Source organism: Pleurotus ostreatus (assembly GCF_014466165.1).
Source record: "Pleurotus ostreatus strain PC9 chromosome Unknown scaffold_8, whole genome shotgun sequence".
NCBI lineage: Eukaryota > Fungi > Basidiomycota > Agaricomycetes > Agaricales > Pleurotaceae > Pleurotus > Pleurotus ostreatus.
In genome coordinates this window covers 2,210,635-2,230,965 of record NW_023503163.1, presented here as the reverse complement: position 1 = coordinate 2,230,965, position 20,331 = coordinate 2,210,635, and the positions used below count along the sequence as shown (strand labels likewise).

Sequence of the window (20,331 nt, the reverse complement as noted above, 5' to 3'; positions counted from 1 at the left end):
GTCTTCTTCCCCATCTGAATTGTGGAACGACACACCCGAGATCAGTGAAACAATCACACCATGCAAGCGCCGTTTGATCTCACCGTGCTCAGGTACGATTGACCGCACGATTCAACCTCAAGGGCATTTTGGAAGGTGTTGCATAACTACAAGATGGATTTGCTTGGAGGGACATTTGCATGAAGACATAGTGGCTATATAATGGAACCGACAGCATGGGAGACGTGGAAGAACAGCCCCGCCGCATCTTTTGCACAGACTTCCATCAACATAAAAATGGGTGCATATGTATGTGTCAAGCGATTAGATGAACCCAATCTGCATCAATCACAATATATCAGGTGAGTCCTCGAGGGAGTTCGTGATAAGTTGCGTCAGAAAACGTACCTTGTTAGCGACATCCAGAGCATCGTAGTCAGATGTCAGTCGTACGTAGGCCTTCTTCTTGCCATCGGGTCTGCGAAAATGGCAACCGGAGTCAGATACAATGAATCAAAGAACGACGACCGGACATGCGCATCATCGGAAGTTCCGTGATGTGCACACGGATATGCACAAATAGTACCCGGAAACTCACCGGATGAGGGTGTTCACTTTCGCGGCCTGGACATCATACAGCTTCTTGACAGCGTCTTTGATCTGTCTCTTGTTCGCCTTGATATCAGTGATGAAGACCAAAGTGTTATGTTCCTCAATCTTCTTCATTGCCGATTCTGTGTTCAAAGGCCTGCAATACGGCAATCAGCATACTGATCATAGAATCGCAAGGTGCAAATATAAAACACCGCCAGCAAGGCTTAGTTTAGAATAACGCCTTCCGAACAAAACCGACGTAGTCCTAATAGAGAAGCGAGGCACTTACGATACAATAGTTCTGAATTGGTCCATTCTTGGGGCGTGAGGAATCGATTTGCGGGGGTACTTGGGGTCCCTGGCCAATCGCAGAGTCTTCGGTCGGTGGAAAGAGACAGACGTCCGGGTCTTGCGCGACGAGGTGGAGTGGGCACCCTGGAGGGCGGCCTTCTTCGCGGCCTTAGCCTTGTTGTCTTTTGCTGTAGATGTTTTCGATAAGGCGAGAAAGTCGGGGAGTACGGAGCAGACCCATAGGTGAGGTTCCGAGACATTGTGATTCGAGAATGAAACGTATGGCGATACACCGGTCAGTGATACAGTTCTACCAATTGCATGAATGTGAGAGGACGCACATTGGGCAGCCTTGCCCTTGGCAGTTTTTGTTGTGGCCATTAATGAATCGAATCCGGGGGGTCTGAGTAGTGGAGAAACCGGTCAGGAAAGGAATTCCGATAGTCTCGCGACTCAAAACCAAAATTTGAAGCAACATATCGTCCCCTCTGGCTCCGCAAAGTCTAGGAAGAGCATTCTAGCATGTGAGCTCCAGTACTTTCCCCCAACGTGCGTATGCCCAATCCACCACAAGCGCACCCCATACATCCACAATTTCCACATCACAAGTGCATCCAACTCAACAGGGATCAATCCATCTCATCCGGTTGTGATTTGGACCTTTCAGCTGCTTGAATGGGTTTTGTGGGCCGCAAGGGGACGATATGCTTCATAGACTCGGCGTAGAGATACTCACCTTGACGTCGAGGGGGGCGATGAGGAGCGTTGGTGTGTTTGTGTAGGCTGCCTGAGAATTTGCGTTAGACGCCGAATCACCTAATTCGGGCCATGCGTCCCTGACCCCATCTAACTTACTTACCAAAATAGGAAAGCGCGGCTATCTTACCCAGCTGTGAGCCTGGACGTTTCGAACAAGCCCAATTTCACCGATGTCAGTCAGCTCGATGGACACTAAAATACTACTTATTTTAGCAGGCCAGGTTATTATGAACTCCATAATGCGGACTGCCTTACTACTGGTTAGATCACCGTTGCAAAGGCTTTCAGAGCGTCACAGGCTCATTTGTAGTAAATATACTCATGTGTTATTTCATTTACTTCTAGTCCATTAATTTACTGCGGCATCAAAACGTTCTATCCACAACGACCTACGAGATCACTTAGACAGGAAGCGCATGATACCATTAGCTGTGGGCCAAACATCAGTTACTAGAGAGGAAATGAGTCCAAAGGACTTACCACACTCTTGAGATCCTTCATGGGGTATCTAGGAAGCATCGTCGTCTAATAAATCGAGGCAGCCTGAAAATGAAGCTTACAAGATGCCCAGCTTTGTGTATGATTGTGTTTATACAACGACGCCAGACACGCTTTTGGGCTTCAAAGGGGCCCCCGAACCTATAAACTCGTGAAGGGGTGATTTCATTTTGGAGCACGGAAATGCATCATACGTATTCGTCTCTGGTTGAGGCATGATCCAGAACATCGGAATCTTTGGGTCAAGATCCTTCATTCTCACACTTCGTACCCTCAGAAAAGCCGATCGCCTCCTGCACTGGCGGCATCTTCAACAATACCTCCTGCCCAGATTTGCGAGTGTAGAGCCCATGGTCAACGTATGACTGCAATACGTCCGGGTGCCAATTTGCAAAGAACGGGTTCTTGAGCAGCCATGCCTTTGCTTCGTCCCTATTATCAATGACACCACTGTTTAATCGGTAAAGATGTTCTCGTACCTCCAATCCCATCGATAGCGTCTGGAAGGATCCCTAGGTCATTCTTCGGGATGAAGGGGTCTTGCGCTTCATAGTACAAGGGCGTCGGGATGACAGGATCTACAACAATGAGTGAGGAGAATGTCGACTGGTTCGTCAATGCCGCCAATGTTCTTCAGAACAGCAAGAGTTAGTCGCCTACGCAAGAGGGCGAAGTGGTGACCTACAGCGTACATCCTCCAAACGAGTGCCCAATCCCAGCCAACGTCCCATGCTTAAACCCGTCCTTCCTACGCGACTCCGATTCTGCGGCTGTGACTTGGCGCAGGCAAGTTGGTGGGATTCGAAGAAACGGTGCTTAGCATAAAGTGCGTTAAGAATTTGAGGATATCACGAGAGTTATCTGCCCAGTGATCTATGCAATCCTCTGTTCAGATATACCACAGATCTACATGGATTACGAGGCCTACACATAGCACCCCGGGCGTCTGCATTCCACAACGCCGAGTCACCTGTTTGAGCTGCTTCGAATGACCATACTTCCGCAATGTTATGCGAAGATGTGGCGTAGAGTTGATTCCTATGTCTATGCCAACATCCACCGTAAATAACGAGAGGGTAGGGAAACAAGAAGAACGATTCACCTCTTTATTAAACACGTTCCCATGGGCCAAGAAGAGTATCAATGCACTCCCGCCATTGGACATAAGTGTTGACGACATTTCACAGTAACTTCTTATGCCCTTGGTATCTTCGCTTCCCTGGTATCGTCGCCGAGGCCTCAGACCGGACCTTAGAGAGAAACGCTTGTAATTCGACTGCTGTATTCTTCCTTTCTGCTGTGTTGGTTACGCATGTTAGGGAGCGGTATATGTGGAGTGATCCTTAGCCAGGCAGCAGGAACAATATGGGTAGAGACGTCGAATGGCAGTGCCAGATGTTTAGTCATGAGTAGCGCGCCGAATCTGCTACTGAGCTATCGGCAAGAGCCTCCAGGAGTTAAAGAACAAGACTGCCAAATGGTTGTCCCTTCACTGGACAATGAACCACATCTATTTCGCCCATCAGGACTGGGAACACCTATGGATTTGCGTAGCCATGGACACTAATTGAGTTCAGCCAAAGACAGTATTCGGCGCTTGCACTCAGCTTCGCGGCCGTTCTTTCCTCGTTCAGGCGTCCCGAGGCAGAGGTCGTCCACACCATCACAAACACAATCATCATCGGTACCGTCATCTCCTTGGCATGGGGTCCTTTCGCTTCTAGGCATTCACAGCACTCGGTCGATTCTTTGACTTCCAAGTCAGAATCCAGTCAGACCACAAGCTCATCACTGAGGGGCCATACTTATACGCCCGCCACCCGAGCTACACTGGCTTTTACTTGATGTATATCGGGGTCGTGACAGAGGCATTCTCTCCGGGGGATCTAGAAGCGATTGGACCTGGGTGACGCAGTTCTCAGGCGCGAGTTCGGGAAGGATTGGGACGACTGGAAACGCCGAGTGCCATCCCGCTTGATACCAGGTATTTACTAGACACATCCAAGAGACGTGAACCAGCGCTGCGTTGTCTTTCCCCTCTTGGAAAGGGCACAGTATAGCTTATAAGGCTCGTTCGTGCGATGAGAGGATGTGACCAAACTTGTGATGTCGTTGAACGGTAGTGAGCGCAACGTGAGTGGAGTGGAAAAGGCCGGATCTTTTTACTGCTTTCGCCCATCCGAGCATATCTCCTAACTGTCGGTAATCTCATTTACCAATTTATATACAAAATTACTTTCACTGACAAAGGTAAGCGTGGGGTGGATGCTGGAACAGAGACTGACCGAGACGTATTACCATCGACGACATCAACCTTTCGTAGACGAACGCGTCCCCCAAGCACGATGAGATTGTGGTCGTTCCAGAATAGACTCCATCTCTTGCGCTTGCTTGCTATCACTGCCAAGCTCTCGCGAATACCATGTCTTCGCCCTAAGCGCCCATGCCTTCATTGCGTCGATGCTTCAAACTAGCGTCAGTACCTTCCAACAGCACCGACGTTGCTACGGTCATCAACTCACTCAGAATGAGCCGCCGCAACCCAAGCGGCGTCAGCTGCCAACCTCCCTCGCTCACTCCAATATCCCTCCTCCTCTCCAAGCGCCCAGATCTCGTTCGTTAGCTTGATTGCTTCATCTTTGCCAATGGAGCCTTGAGCCCATGTCGACAGTCGCTGATACTTATCAACCATCGCGTTTAGGCGTCGATCGGATGCCCTAGATTGTTGAGATGGAAGAGAGCACACAGCACAGGTACACGAAAAGCCATATTGCGTTGAGAGATATTCTCTATCGTTTGCAATGTCCCATTTACTTTAAATCTAGTTTCTAGTCTCGAGTGTAAGGCAACATACCTTCGGTGACGCCGGGGTCGCTTTGTATCCGTATACGTCGTCAGCAGTTCCTCGCCCTTACGGATTTCCTTCAATGCATGTACAACCAATACTCCTTCAGACTCTCTCCAAGAGTAAACAGCATTGAAAGCGCTTGAACAGCCGTGGTTCAACCTAGCCATCTGCGGAAATATACCAACATTATCGCCGGCGCTGACTGCGTTGGTCTGAAATATTGCGAGTGCGACCTCTTCGGGATGGTCTTCGGGGCTCAAGTGAGGGGGAAAGTGCACATATGAGAGGTTGAGGAACGCATCGCGTTCAGAGGGGGTCACGCGGGCGAGAGATGTCCAGATCAAGCTCGCCGGCGATGAAGAGACTAATGTAAAACATTGCGTTAGGACGCAATGTGTTGAATATGTAGTAAGAGGCCTACTTTGAGAGGGGACTGTAAAGAGAGGCTTCTCGCGGATGAGTAGCTGGCCTGGCTATCTTGCGTATGTCAGACATCACTCGCAATCGTTGTACGTGCAAGGAACGTACTTCGATGTCCCTCAAAGCGACTAAACCTAAGGAACTACTGTTCAGCTTCCGATCCACGCATGAGATGTCGCCCACATAACTCACCCATGCCCTTTCCCGGAAGCTGCGTAACTTCGAGAAAGCCTCCATCCTCTACTGAGTGCTCCGACCATAACTTTCGCGCCCAGTCATATCTGAATATGTAGAAGCATATTATACCAACCGCGCCAGCGAGGATGGAAACGAATAGAACATGCGAGCGCGCCTGGCCCGTTGTAAGAACCACTATATGTCACAAGGCTTTCAGAAGATCATACCGGGCCTCGTCTTGACGTATTCGTGTTCCCTCGCTTTCTGGATTTCGCCATGTAGGCTGGAAGCAAGTAAAGATAAAGCACCCTCTCCGATCGGACTCGGACTCAAAAGTCATTGTAGGGTTATGGTTTATGTCATGTGGTTAGGGTTACACGCTGCAACAAGTTTCCACGTCACAGAGTCGAAGAGTTTCGTCCACGTCGCGTTTCTCTGTCTCAATCCACTATGTCGCTTCTCCGGTAAGATCGTTGCACGCTGTACTTGCTAGGATTACAGCTGAGATCACCATTTCTCCCGCAGACTCGCGCTATGCGTTTGCGGAGTGTACTCTATGTTCCTGGTGAGTAGCCATGAAGTTTCGCGCCGAGGATCCCTGCTGAACGGTGGAACAATTCCATAGTTATGGGCGATAGCACAGGAAAGATGTAGCTACCTACTCTTGTCTTCTTTGCACCGAGGGCTTGCTAATCATTGACACTACAGTGTCGGTACCGTTTCAGTCGATAGATGGCAAGACATCCGATAAATTCAAGTCCCCCCTGTTCATGGGCACATGTCAGAGTGCCCTCAGTTGTATATCAGCTCTGGTATACATAATACTACGTCGCAAGTCTACTGCGACCTTCTCCCAAACCCTCGGTCTGCACCTGACGTCCGAAACCCCGCACCAGACCGAACACAACGAAAAACACGCGCAGAACGGGAACGCGATCAGCCACGCGAACGGAAACGGAATTGCTCATATCGCACAAAACGGTTCGAGCCACAAACCCAAAGTCGATACCCGTTTCTCCACGTCAGCGCTACTCCTCCGATACCTCCAATGCTCCGTCTTCATAACGTCCGCTGCACCTTTCGGCTTCGCTGCCCTTGGGTATATCTCGTATCCCGCCATGGTGCTGGGAAAATCGTGCAAGCTCGTTCCTGTCATGATCATGAACGTCCTCCTCTACCGCAGAAAATTTGCACCCTATAAGTACCTTGTAGTACTCATGGTCACCCTCGGCATAACCATCTTCATGGGCTTTGGCAACGACTCAAAGAAGGGAAAGCACTCCTCTAACACCGCCGCCGCCGCGCCTTACGCTAACTTGATAGGGATTACCTATCTATTAATCAACTTGGCGCTCGACGGCGCCACCAACTCGACTCAGGACGAGATATTTGCGAGACACAAGGTCACGGGGCAGCAAATGATGTTCTGGATCAACCTTTTCTGTACAGTTTTGACGTCGATCCTCTCTGTCCTTCCGCTCCCATACATCCCCATTATCCACCCGTCCACCGACGGTCAGACGGAGTTGATGGGCGCGGTGACATTCATCCGCAACCACCCGTCTATAATAACACCCTTGGCACAGTTTGCCTTGACAGGCGCGTTGGGTCAACTATTCATTTTCGAGACGCTGCAACATTTCGGCTCGCTGACGCTTGTGTGAGTACCCACCCAAACCCCACTCGTATCTCCGAGCTGACTCCCTCTGTAGCACAATAACGCTAACTCGCAAACTGTTTACGATGCTGCTGTCTGTCATTGTGTACAACCACAAGCTGACTCCGGGTCAATGGCTGGGAGCTGCCGTGGTCTTTGCGGGTATATCCGTCGAAGCGTTGGTGAAACGAAAGGGTATACTTTGCTTGGTCTACTGTCCGCTACCGCTAACTGACCAATGTCCGCTCGTAGATGTGCACGCAAAACGTGTCATTCAGGAAAAGGAAAAACCTAAAATTAAATCAATATAGGATAATGCAAACATATCATAGAGTAGACAGCAATATAATCAGGAAAAATCATGTCTGCATAGCATCTGGGTCATCCCCGTCCATATCAACTAGCGGTCGTTTGCGGTCCTCCGCTCTGGATACAAGGCTGAGAAAATGGTTATACGTGGTATAGAAAGGGAGCATACCGATCGTCGTCATCGTCGTCCCTCTTCCGTCTAGAAACATTATTTGAATTCTGATATGGCGATTCTTCCAAAGCCAAACTGGCTTTATATATCGCCTCGTATTCCTGCCGTCGACTAAGCAAACAAGATCGCAAGAACACAAAAGCAACTGACCTTGATCTGTGTCAGAAATCCGCCGTTCGGTGAGATGCAGTAACGTCGGTTTTGTACGGTATGCAGAGCGTCTTCCCAGCTCATGTTGTAATATTGCATGACGAACATGACCACAAATGCTGGAGACAAACTTATGCCGCCTGGGGGGTGGCGGTTGGTGAATCAGGGGCGTGCAGGACGCGTAACGAGCCTCACCGTTACAGTGCACGAGGACGCGCCCATTGCGACTGATTGCGTCGTCGATGAATTTCTTCGCACTACGTATCAATGAGCTACAGAAGAGTTCCTGATTGTGTGAAACTAGAGGTGCTTACGCAGGAAACAGACGGATGAGATTCTGCTCTTCGTTGTCCTCCACGTCAAGAGTCATATACGTGAACTGCTGCGGAAAGCGTGGTCGGACTGAGAATGCCTCTTTCGCATCTCGTATACATACTCTAACGATTCTCTAAAGTGAGTACCCAAGGCATGCGGGAACGTCTGGGTTTCGGCGCGCAACAGAGGAACATACATGTGGGTGATTCCGAGCGACTGAAGCGTTTCGAGCGACTTGGAGGCGACAAACGGCCCAAGAAGAAGCCCAGGGAGGATTTCTTGACATTCCCGCCGCATTTCGTATCTGGGGCAGGCGGAATATGGATTCAGTGCTGTGACTCGAGTAATGTATCGCTCACCGCCACTCGACGTCGCCTGGGCCGGCTACAACGTTGCGCAATTGCTCATCATTCAATTTGACTCGAAACATTGAGGCGTGAAACGATGAGGGAAACCGGGATGAGGACGAGAAAGGATAGTGTTCACTGGTAAGCTCATTATAAGCCCAGGTCACGCTGTAAATGTAAGGCGCTTAGAGGCCGCAAAGGAGTTGCGTCGGTTGTCAGGAATCCATTCTGATAAGTAAAGTAATGTACACGAAACGAAAACATGAATGATACAGTCCCGGGGGATTCAAGAAATGATCATAGAAATCCGCTCTCCTGGAGAAGCCTCGCCATCTTCTCATCTTCCCGCTCTCTGGGCTCCCGATCCAGACTGAGTTGCCAAAAGTGTTCGCGAACATCCACCGTCTCGCTGAATTGACTCAGGGATTCCTCGATAAACTGAAGAACTGCGGGTATGGGTGTAAAGTTAAATGGTTGGGCCTGCCAACGTTTGATATCGTTGATTACTTCCATAGCTTTCTGACGCTTCCGAAAGTTGACTAGACTGCCAGCAAGATTATCAGGATTACCGTCCTGGATGAATTGAAGGGTTGTCAAAAAGACACCTGAAACAAGACTATGTTAGACTTGGCAGATACGAGAAAATGAAATGGGATACAAACCAATAAATGGTACACATGGTGGTGTTACAGTGGCCATAGTCGATCTATAATTATTGAAGTTTCTTGTAGTGTCGATGGTCATCTCACAGGCTCCTAGCTGAGCCATGAGCTTTTGGTTGACCTGCTCCCATGTTCTCTTCAGCCGTCGAATGGGAGGCGTATTCAGGCCGGAAGTGATTGCCACCATCGTCGAAAAGTTATGGAGTGTCCGGCAGCGCTAGAAACAGAGAAGGTAAAAAGAGGTACCCTGTTTATTAACACGAGAACCTACGTCTGCAACACTAATGAAATGCTTGACGGCGGCGGCGCGGCGCCGCGAATCTTCTTTACTCAAAATAGAATCAGCAACCCAATCTGCAATCTGATCGGCCGTTAGTACCTGCAGGATAGCGTGTATAGAAGACCTCACCCTATTGCTAGTTTGGATAACAATGGCTATATTGTCGTGATGTTCCATGCTCTGTTCCCGCGAGCGTTGCAAGCATTCCATAGGTTTGATCTTCTGGTATAGCTGGCTCTCTAGGATTGTCAATTGTCTCGCTAGCTCTAGTGGGTCGACGTCTAATAACTTGACTTTCCGGCCAGAGCTTATCCTAGGATAGATCGGGGGAGGAGCCGGCGCCAACGTACTAACCATTGACTTGATGTTATCTCCACCCTTTTGCTAATGCACCCAAAGGTAAGCAAAGCCATCCAACAGAGGGAGAGGAAGGATCGCACAGCTCGTTCGATCAGGAGCAAAAGTTGCTTCGAGGCGGCGAACCGCGAAACTTCGCTAGATGAGATGAACTCTTTCATTCGATCGAAGATATGGTAATCTTCTCTCTCCAGCACGTCTTCATCCGTGATCATAGACTTGAGGGTGTTCAAGACACTGAACATCCCGGCGTTCATTAGTCGCTGAAGAATATTTATGAGTGATACTCACCGCATCTGAATCACATGCTGTTTCAACTTCCCCCAATCCTCCAATTCTGGCGGTGAGAGGTTTGGTGGAGGCTGAATCCGGAAGCGTTGAACGAGGAGGTTGAACAACTCGTCAAGGGTTGTGAATGACTTGTAGGTCAACAGAAATGTCTTGATGAATGAAGAATCTAGGAAGATGTTGGTGAATGGAGATATGCACGGTCAACAAGGACGACACGCTACCTCCATGTTCGTGCGCCGTCAAACGCTCGACCAATGCCTGGACGGTACCTCCTCTCACAGAACCATCGGGATCCATCTGAATCTCTGTCTGATCGTAGTTTGGGCGTAGGTACCATGGCTTTGAGTCTGCGCTGACTGTATCCAAGTAATGCCTCGGTGCATCGTCCCCAAGTAGCTTCCGTAGCTTCTCGGCCCCTGCCGCTCTTGGCGGCGATTTCGGCGAAGCTACACCAACCACTAAAGCTAATCAGAACTTTCCGGCAACCTTAAGTAACGGTCATATACCAACCTTCATCTTCAAATAAGGTGGCTGTCTCCTGGTCCATCAGACCGTCAGGCGATACAGGTGATGCTAGCACTTGATCAAGTGGTGCCATGGGGGCGCCATTGTTCACTTGCAGCGGAGGGGGTGCAACGATGCTTCGGTTCGGTTTAGGTTGCTCCTGCGAGGGGTCCTCGTATACCGGTGGCACCCCAGTTTGGAGTTTACTGCCTTGTTTGCTGAATGCGAAGTCCATGTCGACCACGTCTTCTTGTTCAAGGATAGAAGGTGATGTTGGTGACAACGCACCGCCGAACTGGGTGTCGATCATGCTCAGACGTGACATACGCCATTCAATTGAACCCGTGTAGTCGCCCTGGGCAAGCTCTGCCTGCTCGTGACCGACAGCAAGTAGTCCTCCCAGCGTTTCGTTAACAACTCCCAAATTTGCCTTCAAAGATGAGACAAGGGTATCTACTAACTCCAGTGGAATGCCGTCTGCAGTAGGGTGAAGAGGGCTCAAGAGTTGCATTGCAAGCACAATCGAGGCAGCGTCGTCGTAGAGAGACTGCAAACTGGTTTCCAGAGCACGTACGAGTATACGTGCCTTTTCTACTGATCCAGTGTATAGTTCGTTCGGCAGGGCACCCGCTTCTTGTCGGATTCCATCGATATCGACATGCCGAGCGACGTGAATGTGCGAGATAAACAGAAGGAACCCAGAGACTTTACTCAGAAGACTTTGGCCTTGAGAGGCTACGTCTTTACCTAAGGTTGATACGTTTGATAATGGGAGATAGGAAGCAGAACAACAAATACCTTTATGAGGGTCCTGGTTTCTGATCGTGGTATTTATAGCGCTCAGCGTCTCGTCCAGTTGTGATAGGAACGAAGACAACTCGTTCACTACCTCAGAACCTAGTACGCGGCGCGGAACCTCTTGCTCATTATCCAAGGACACCCAACCGAAACCCTTCCAACTCCCAGCCGCGCCAGCGCCTACTAGTCCCAAGCCAATGTTAGCTGTTGAGAATACGCCATGCAGTCGCTTGACAATATGCTTTTGCTGAGGAGAATCCTCCTGGTGTTGGAACCTCTGAACTTCCAGCACGAAGGAAACAATAGCACGTTCTAGTTCCTCCGCGTCACCTTCTATTCGATTAGGTGTATCATGAATAGATCCCCCGGTGTCGTATTGCATTGCCCGAGCCGAGAGGACTAATTTGGAAAGGGTGGCGGTGACTTTCCTCTGGGCTGACTTCAACTGAGAGTGAACGGTAGGGTTCGGACGTAAGTTGCGCAAATCGGGGGGGAGTACGTTGCTCGGAATGTGACCAGTAGGTATCGCAGCAACGTAGAGCAGGTTGCGGACGGAAAGCACGACATGGCGAACGAGTCCATCCATCTTCTCGTCCTCCTCAGGCTGCCGGGTGACTCCATTCAGTTGTATGCTGTCTACGACTGCCTGTATGGAATTTCGAGCTATTGCGGATAGATCGGTGATGATCTCAGGCGGTGATGGAGACAGCGCTTGTTGAAGTGTTTGTGCGAGTCGCTCGGCTGAGGTGAGTTCCATTGACGTGGGGTCATCGACGGGTGTGAGTTCTGTGTTCCATTGAGAGCGTGCCGTTCGATTGCCTTCGTTGGGTTGTATATCCGAGTCATCCGAGTAGACGCTCAACTGACCACTCCGCTGCGTTGGTTGAGAGTCGGATCGCCCTCGGCCCAAAACAACGGAGGCCTCCGCTTCAGGTCGGGTCCACTGCACTTGATTATCGACGGGATTCCAGTAGTAGTACGACATGCCGTCATCTGCTAACTTCCGAATCCATGGTTCCGGTGTACCTGTGCGCCGTTGCAATCCGAAACCTGGCGTTGCGCTACCGTCCGACGATTCTATCAACGTCGAAGAACTGGGTGTGAGGCCAAGCCCAGCACTTGTCCCTGAACGGGAGCTCGACTGGGACGTCAGGCCCGCCAGCTCACTGTCAGAGATCTGGTCGTCCGACTCTTGTGGTAGATCTCGAGAGTGCTGGCCAGTCTGTGTATTGACATAGTATATCTAAAGCGGGATGAATGGTGGTTAACACTTGGTTCAAGTAACAGGTACTTGCCTGGCCGTCTACCGTCACTTGGGGCATCCAAAAGTCGTTGGACTGAGCTGGGCTGTCGATGGTGGCATTCGCGAGTGCTTGGATGCCATCGCGAGTACCGAGCTCCCTCTCCAACCACTCCTCATTTTCTACGGTGGCAGCAGATACTGGCTGAGTCCGATCGGTGGAGGAGAATGCGGCCTCGGCTTCGTCTTCGGATATTATGGTCACGTAGTTGGAGGGGAACCATCCACGCTCGTCACCTAGAAGACCGTCCCACCAGCCTGATGGCTGCTGGGTCAAGATTTCTATTATGTCGTTCCTACGGAAAGAGAGTGCGGAGGCGTCCTGAGCTTGGTAATCGTAAAGAGCGCGACAGAAAAGGGGAAACTCGTCGTCGAGCTGGTCTGCATCGGGCGGCTGTTGCGGCTGATGGAGATTGACAGGGTGCTGTTGGGACGACGTTACGGAGGTGTTGGATATGAATCCATTATGGTGAGCGCCATACATGGGTTGGGCGACCGTGGCCATACAGGCTTCAGGTAAATTGCTGAAACCAGGTACGAGGAGGAGGAGGACTGCTTGTATATTATGTCAGCAATGATCGCAGCGCTAAATTAAATTGAAGTTGGCGCCGGGACACAAAGTTCTGGCACGTGAGACCATAGGCCCCTAAAATGCAGGGGCCGCTTGTCGATGATAGGCAGTTTACTCCCGCACAAGAGTATGATTAAGATTCATAGAACTGGCGCTGTACGTTTAATAGTTCATCTCTTCAAAGTTCTCTGCTTCTCAGCGAACTCCACGATTTTCTTGTCAACAAACATCCCTTTACGTTCCCTGACTCCGTCCATGTAAGCCTTAGCAACGTTTGTCCTGTCAGCTTTCTCTCCCAAGTCCTCTAGCTCTTCCTCGGTCGTAGGCACCCAGAAAGGGTCGAGATCAAGCAGCTCATATCTAAACCGATAATTATCGCGCCGGTACAATTGAAGACACAGACTTACCCGCTGAAGATTAATTGTGGACTTGCAGCACCAGACGTACGTTTCCGAATATCTAGAAACGATGATTAGCTTTTGACGCATACGGGAGAGAACCGGCTTGCCATCGGCAAAACCAAAGCTTTCTACGACAGGAAGCAACGCAGACACTGTGAAGAATGATGTTCCTTCCTTCATTTCCTCCGCAACGATTCTCCCCCGTCGCTTGGCAACCACAGCGTAAACCTTGCCCAGCACATCAGCTGACATCAAACTGTGAGTGATTGTCGAAAATAAGGCTAAAGTTCGTACTTGACGCTTGAATATCGCACGAGTACATGGCCAACATCAACCTCGGCGACCAATCCAATAATCCGTTTCGACATGCGTCACGAACGGCCGAGATCAGCGATCCAGCAACCTGAGCCATCCGATTTTGTTCTAGTATTGGATAAGTCTCAAGTCCGTCAACATCTCACGGGAACGGGTCGTACCTATTTCTTGACTGATGTCCTCTGTGCTGATCTCTAATTTTTCTAAACAAAACATGACTCCTTCTACCGGTTCTGCACACAGAGGCCCTTGGAGCGTTGCCAATTGGAAGCCTGTTTCGATGTGATTCTCCAGATCCTCCAACAGTTTACTCAACTCATCCTGCGTCGAAGCGGTCTTCCGGTCTTCCGCCAGATTCCTGATTCTATACTCAAGTCAAGCCAGCGAATAAAGGGACGACAACCACCAGAAGCTTACGAATGAGGACGTGAACCTTTTCTTCCATCTGTAAGCACACACCCGCCAGTCCGACGAGGTCCAAACGCCCATATCCGCTCATCAAGGTCCTTCCATTCCTCTCCGGCACTCTGGCATACTTCGTGCAGCGTCTCCCAGAACTTGTCCGCCGACACAGTGGGTGTGCGATCAACGTCACCATGGACATGGCCAGCTAGTTCTTGATCAATATTCCCATCGCTGTCATCTTCCCCATGTTGCTTAGATCCTTCGTCGTTGACAAGGTTTCGGATCGTAATTTGGTTTTGGAGAATGAAATCAAGAATGGGAGGTGGTAATGGGGTAGCGCGGATAGTGAACTTGACCAGGTCGTGCGAAATGGCTCCATTGATAGTGCCCCGGGGGGCACCAGCAGTCTTTTGAGGCGCCATGTCTAGCGTCAAAATTCGCCATCAAACTCGAAGCAACCCAAAGGAGGGCATCCTTACCAGGAGCGCGGACAGCTGTCTCACGGAACGGAACGATTGGTTTCGACACGTGGATATCAATTTGAGCAAACCGCTCCCGCAGATCCTTGAGGCATCGCTAGATCACATGTAAGTAGCGTGCCACAGGACAAGACGGAGTGATTCACCTCCAAGTGTAATTCGCCAGCTGTGACGATAACATGTTCACCCGTGGATTGTTGAAAGGTTTCTACGCAGGGGTCTGATTGGCTGAGGAGCTTCAGTCCGTCCAACAGCTTTTGCATATCGGCAGGTCGCTCAGGCTCTAGCGCAACTCTTACGATTGGAGGTGCCTACGCCAATTATGAGAGTGAATACTTGCAAGACGAGTAAACTCGACATACAGTGCGGTTGACGGCCCCGAGATTGATGACATATTCTGGAGAGTCGCTGGTCTCTGGTGAAACGCCATGTTCACTTGGCGCGCAAAGAGTGGCGCTTCTCCACACCTTCCCTTCAAGGCCTCGTATAGCGAATGTATTGCCTGCGCGTATGCTGTTCACTGCTATTAACTCACGCCCCATCATGGTGTACAAGGACTCGACGACTGTTGTTGTTATGTACTTTCGATTGGTAGGGTGCTTGGGCCCTAGTGTAGCGTCATACTTCGGGAGAACGGCATAAACCGTCATACCAGGCCGAAGGGTTCCGCAGTATAGTCGCGCAAATCCTAGCAATACTTCCCCTTCCTTCTCCTGCGGGTCGGTTCCTTCGTTCTGGTCTGATGAAGAAGCACCTCGAGGTTCCGGGTTTGGAGCATCAGTTTGTCTGGCTTCTCTCGCAGCCTTCGCCCTCGCTCGCATTTCGTCGGCGGTCATGACCTTCTTCTTGTTCTCGGGGAGGTCCTTTGCGGGGACGGCAAACATTTTACTGACGTACGCAGAGACGTAGGCATCGCTGGAGTAGTTACACGAAAACAAGTCTTCTTCAAGTTTGTTCTTTGCTTCTACTTTCTCGTCGCGATGAAGTTGTGGATAAAGGATTTTTGGCACGCGGGTGTTCTGGGCAACGGACGGGGCCGGTACGACATCGATAACGCTTTGGATGATGCATGTTGACAAAGAGAGCCACTGAGACAATATAAGGCCAACGAGATTACGCGAGTCTTTCGTTTTCAGGTCTCGTGGAAGTATCTTCAAATCCAAAGAAGCCACTATCTTGGTGACTTTATCGGGATTCCTAAGCAATCATTAGGCATAATGAACCCCGCTTTTCTGAATCGACCCACGGGTTCAGCAGGACCGCCTCATAAATAGCCCAAATATTGTCCAAGACAAATTGAACGAATAGTGGCTTCAACGATCGACCACGGAGGTGCTTGAACCCTATGACTTTCTTCGTTTTCGGATCCAAGAAGAAATCACCCCACAGCACTCGCCGCAAGGTGTGCTCTTTGAAGCCAAGTTTAGTAGAATATAGCTGCGAGAATTTGCTGACGCGGAAACCCCAGCCATCGATCGCTGATGCAAATATGACATTGCCCCGTTCGGGCGCGAAATAGATATCCTCGTCGTCCTTCTCTTGGAACTCTTCTTCAACGAGCGATGAATCGGCTTCTTCACCCATTGCTTCCCTTCTTTCGGCAAGGCGCCTCTCTCGTTCTTCCCGCCACCGTAAATCATCTTCCATTCGCTCTGCCGCAAAGAAACTCCCCATAATTGCATTTACCTGCTCAACTAAGCGGGAAAGATGATTGTATGCTTCGATTGGAGACAATTTCAGTTCAGTGATCAGACGATCAAATTTGTTGATGACGAGGATGGGTCGCAGGCGATCCTGCCAGGCCTGGCTCAGCACAGCTATAGTCTTTCATATGGGTGGTCAGTGTAACCCATACTTCGTCAGTCTGTCTCTGAATTTACGCACCTGGGTACAAACGCCTTCAACGACGTCCACCAAGACAAGGGCACCATCACATAGTCGCGATGCAGTAGACACTTCACTAGAGAAGTCCACATGACCTGGGGTGTCAACCATATTAATAAAGTACGTCTTCATTAATCTTCCTAGTCGATATCCGTCAAATGTAAAGCAGCATAGATTTGAGTATGACCCACCTCTCCCCATCGCTGCCCCTCTCAGCAACCTGGAACTTGAGTGTAACGGCGCTGCTCTCCATAGTTATACCTCGTTCCTGTTCGTCTTCCCTGCTATCCAGAAACCTGAGCTTGCCGGCCATCCGATGGGATATAATATTGTTTGCAGCAAGCAACGCGTCCATGAGGGTTGTTTTACCATGATCAACGTGGCCCAAGGTCGTGATGACACGAACGAACGAGGGATCTGGGGCCTCCATTGCTTTTGCACGATGGTGAAGGTTGGTGGAAGAGTGCGATCTCGGGTCCGTCTCACATCTTGGACTCGGATGACGCACAACAGTGACTCAACTTCATCACTGAGATTAGATTAGATCAGATAATGGATTACAAGTCCCACTACGAAAGGATTTCTATCAGGCTCCGTCTAACCCCCTCATCCAGTCCTTTACCGATGAGAACTACTTTACCGTCCTCCGGTACACCAAGGGATCTCTTCCTCCCGACCACGTCTATCTCATATAGGTTTCGAACACCTTGAAGCACGTACTGCTCACCGCTATCCAAGGTAAACATCCCTTTGCAGCGAAGAACCTCCAGCTTTCTATCTTCCCCAGATGGAAGCTTCCCATCCCATAGAACGCTTCTCAGCCACTCATCGAACCTTTCGAATTGGCCTCCGCTCAACGGGGGGCAAGAGACCTGAAGGCTTGATATCCCCCGCATCTCGTAGTGGGTTTCATGGGGTCCACGGTTATCGGTATGATCGTGAGCGTGACCAGCACCAGTGTTGTATGATGATTCGATCGGTGCATTGCGAGCATCGGGTCCGGAGCTGAATGCCTTGAGATCAAGAATGCACTTGAGGTCGATCTCGCCACGAATGGTTTGATATAATGGGGCCACTGGGTTGACGCCGTTGATAATACCCTGGAGCTCGGTAACGGCCGATTCAGAAACCAAGTCTACCTTATTCAATAAAACAACGTCTGCACATCCAATCTGCCTATAAACTATTGTATTGCCACCACTGTGAGCATGAAGTCATAGAATTTACTGACCGTAAGCTTTCACCAATCCCGTCAACAGCATGGTCTTCCTCTATTTGCTGGGTAGTAATTACATAAGTCGTATGGAGTTATGCTGGATGAGATCACAAACCTTCTTTCCGAAGACTGCGTCTACTACACAAACAACGCCGTCGAGGGTGATGTCTCTTCCTAGACCCATGGCAAACTCTTCGTTGTACCAGAACATCGACGCGATTGGACCTACGCAGGTGTCAGAAGTTCTGTCGACCCAGTATACAGGCACCTACCAGGATCAGCTAAGCCTGTTGTCTCGAGTAGAATATAATCGAACGCGCCCTTCTTCTGCATTAATCTCTCGATGGCTGCTATCCCGGTGTCTTTGATACTGCAGCACAGGCATCCGTTGGCTAATTCAAGGAACTCTTCGGACCTTTCAGAAGGATCTTCCCCGGTCCCTACATTTATCGTTTTTGCTGTATATAAATATGAATCAGTGAAGTAATCTCAATGAAGTAGTTTGGACTAACATTCGATATCCTATGCATTCATTATTGTAGTCAGCGGTTGCTATGGAATGTAAAGGCATCCGGGATCTCAACTGCAGTATCCCCAAATTCGTTCATGATGACAGCGATTCGATATCCGTGTCGTTCAGTAAGGATCCTCCTACATTAGAGGCCAGGCTTTCAGCTCAATGTAAGCGATGAGAGTACAGGGCGGCTCACTGAAGAAGCGTAGATTTTCCTGCACCCAGAAATCCACTGATTATCGTCAGAGGAACTCGAGCCACAGCAGCATCTGGCTTCAGGCCAATAGGTTTGACTTCGTTTACCGGTTGCTCGATGAGTTGTCTAATCTTCCGAGATGGGTATAAGTGAGATTAAAAGGACGCTCTGATTCAAACTGATGTCGCCGTACGGGATATCGTCGTCGAGGTCAGTCATGATCATCACGCAGCACAAGTGAATGCGGCAAGCGGTCGAACGGAACTTGAGTCGATTGAATGACAGAATGAGCTTGATTCACACGGCTACAGCTCCGGTGTCAAGCATGTCACAACACTCCATCACAAATATACGATCTGCTGAAACCAATCTCAATGCACAACGACGAGGAGCCTTCGTTCTTCGACCGCGAGCGCGACAAACTCGCGAAAGAAATTACACTAGTACGCGCCGATTTTCCATGGGCTGCGCTTTATGTCATTGCAGCCGCTCCAGGGGTTCGAGGAGCTGCTCTCCTCATCAAATGTCGCAAATAGGAAACTCGAAGAAGTCTTGGGCATGACGAAGGAATACGACACCATCGCATCACTGTGGCACAGCTTCTACAAGCTGATGAATGAGTCTGGCGGTGACACCAGTCAAGGCCACGATAATGAAGTGCATGGCTTACCTGGTACTGGGGGACATGTCATCGCGTCCACGAGTAGGAAATCGGAGAGTGGGCAATGATGCTGCGCTAACGAACGGTAAGCTGGAATGTAGCCTATGGAGAGAGATTGTCACCGGATTGAAGTACAGCTTTCTGGGACTCCGGAGTCTTATCAGCACAGTCTGTATTATGACCTAAACAGCAACGCGACTTTTATAGATTCTCAATGACAAGCCCGATGCTCCAACTACGCTACTTGCGATGTATCCAAGGACGCTTTCCTTTCACTAGCACTGCCTGACGTGCATTCATCTATCTACCATACTCCTTGGCCTCTGCCCGTTCGATCAGATGCCTACTCCGGGAGTAGAGGGGGAACCACGCTAAACTGCGCGGCAAAAACTGACCAACAAACATCTCGAGCGCTTCATTCCCCGTCAAGCTTCAAGGGACGGCCTTAAGTGACTTACATCTAGATTTTCAGGTGCGCAGAAGAGCTTATTGCTGAAGATTTGGCGGAAAGGGAATATCTGTCCGCCGCAATATGGTTTTTGGGTACGCGGGCGACGTGCACTCCAACATCGAAATTATTCCATACTGCTCTGGTTGCATTGGCTTATTCTGAGTGAGGTGATCGCCGCACCATTGTCGATGTGTCGAAGAGTACTGACCATGACTTGAAAGTATCAAATGACATTCATAAGGGGTGCATCCGTCTACGGCAGACTTGGCCAATGGTCAGTCAAGCGTCATGCCAGCATCCCACCACACACACACACACACACACATTGTCTGGACAGGCCATGTTTATTTGATACTGCTGCGCAAGCATTAAAGCGCTGCCCTTGGACAACCTAGAGGCGTCCGGAATGCAACATAGAGCTTACGGCTAAGTTATCAGTATCCTCTATAAAAGTCACACTGACTTGCGCTCTATAGAATCGCCCAACCATGACGGGTAATAAAGACGGTGTCGGTAATTCCATATCTTTA

At 49.9% G+C, this 20,331-nt stretch overlaps 8 protein-coding genes across 8 annotated transcripts; 2 read left to right on the top strand and 6 right to left on the bottom strand.

Annotated features, from left to right (window-relative positions):
- Positions 1-327: 327 nt before the first annotated feature.
- RPL25 (60S ribosomal protein L25) lies at positions 328-1,245 on the bottom strand (the record flags this gene model as incomplete). The annotated part of the gene is made up of 4 exons (XM_036780550.1): positions 328-457; positions 578-727; positions 863-1,052; positions 1,206-1,245. The coding sequence occupies 4 exons, from the start codon at positions 1,243-1,245 to the stop codon at positions 328-330; spliced, it is 510 nt and encodes a 169-aa protein (XP_036627933.1).
- A 3,185-nt stretch (positions 1,246-4,430) lies between these two features.
- On the bottom strand, positions 4,431-5,844 carry PC9H_011064 (uncharacterized protein; the record flags this gene model as incomplete). Its single annotated transcript, XM_036780549.1, has 7 exons — positions 4,431-4,584; positions 4,644-4,910; positions 4,976-5,333; positions 5,391-5,442; positions 5,498-5,523; positions 5,582-5,741; positions 5,794-5,844. The coding sequence occupies 7 exons, from the start codon at positions 5,842-5,844 to the stop codon at positions 4,431-4,433; spliced, it is 1,068 nt and encodes a 355-aa protein (XP_036627932.1).
- A 172-nt stretch (positions 5,845-6,016) lies between these two features.
- On the top strand, positions 6,017-7,534 carry HUT1 (UDP-galactose transporter; the record flags this gene model as incomplete). Its single annotated transcript, XM_036780548.1, has 6 exons — positions 6,017-6,030; positions 6,092-6,131; positions 6,192-6,216; positions 6,275-7,226; positions 7,279-7,418; positions 7,476-7,534. The coding sequence occupies 6 exons, from the start codon at positions 6,017-6,019 to the stop codon at positions 7,532-7,534; spliced, it is 1,230 nt and encodes a 409-aa protein (XP_036627931.1).
- A 48-nt stretch (positions 7,535-7,582) lies between these two features.
- On the bottom strand, positions 7,583-8,599 carry PC9H_011062 (uncharacterized protein; the record flags this gene model as incomplete). The annotated part of the gene is made up of 7 exons (XM_036780547.1): positions 7,583-7,649; positions 7,702-7,805; positions 7,855-7,994; positions 8,050-8,111; positions 8,169-8,291; positions 8,366-8,473; positions 8,529-8,599. The coding sequence occupies 7 exons, from the start codon at positions 8,597-8,599 to the stop codon at positions 7,583-7,585; spliced, it is 675 nt and encodes a 224-aa protein (XP_036627930.1).
- A 214-nt stretch (positions 8,600-8,813) lies between these two features.
- PC9H_011061 (uncharacterized protein) lies at positions 8,814-13,213 on the bottom strand (the record flags this gene model as incomplete). Its single annotated transcript, XM_036780546.1, has 10 exons — positions 8,814-9,121; positions 9,179-9,395; positions 9,450-9,539; positions 9,588-9,842; positions 9,899-10,052; positions 10,107-10,272; positions 10,328-10,564; positions 10,617-11,357; positions 11,409-12,651; positions 12,704-13,213. The coding sequence occupies 10 exons, from the start codon at positions 13,211-13,213 to the stop codon at positions 8,814-8,816; spliced, it is 3,921 nt and encodes a 1,306-aa protein (XP_036627929.1).
- A 236-nt stretch (positions 13,214-13,449) lies between these two features.
- RIA1 (Cytoplasmic GTPase/eEF2-like protein (ribosomal biogenesis)) lies at positions 13,450-17,193 on the bottom strand (the record flags this gene model as incomplete). Its single annotated transcript, XM_036780545.1, has 12 exons — positions 13,450-13,639; positions 13,687-13,738; positions 13,800-13,925; positions 13,975-14,103; positions 14,157-14,359; positions 14,413-14,824; positions 14,880-14,976; positions 15,026-15,190; positions 15,242-16,076; positions 16,126-16,703; positions 16,764-16,899; positions 16,955-17,193. 12 exons carry the CDS (start codon positions 17,191-17,193, stop codon positions 13,450-13,452), a joined length of 3,162 nt encoding a protein of 1,053 aa, XP_036627928.1.
- A 139-nt stretch (positions 17,194-17,332) lies between these two features.
- Positions 17,333-18,908, bottom strand: PC9H_011059 (uncharacterized protein; the record flags this gene model as incomplete). Its single annotated transcript, XM_036780544.1, has 8 exons — positions 17,333-17,939; positions 17,995-18,041; positions 18,095-18,204; positions 18,252-18,437; positions 18,492-18,501; positions 18,564-18,630; positions 18,690-18,815; positions 18,883-18,908. The coding sequence occupies 8 exons, from the start codon at positions 18,906-18,908 to the stop codon at positions 17,333-17,335; spliced, it is 1,179 nt and encodes a 392-aa protein (XP_036627927.1).
- Positions 18,909-19,063: 155 nt separating this feature from the next.
- On the top strand, positions 19,064-19,418 carry PC9H_011058 (uncharacterized protein; the record flags this gene model as incomplete). The annotated part of the gene is made up of 2 exons (XM_036780543.1): positions 19,064-19,132; positions 19,185-19,418. The coding sequence occupies 2 exons, from the start codon at positions 19,064-19,066 to the stop codon at positions 19,416-19,418; spliced, it is 303 nt and encodes a 100-aa protein (XP_036627926.1).
- Between the last annotated feature and the right edge of the window lie 913 nt (positions 19,419-20,331).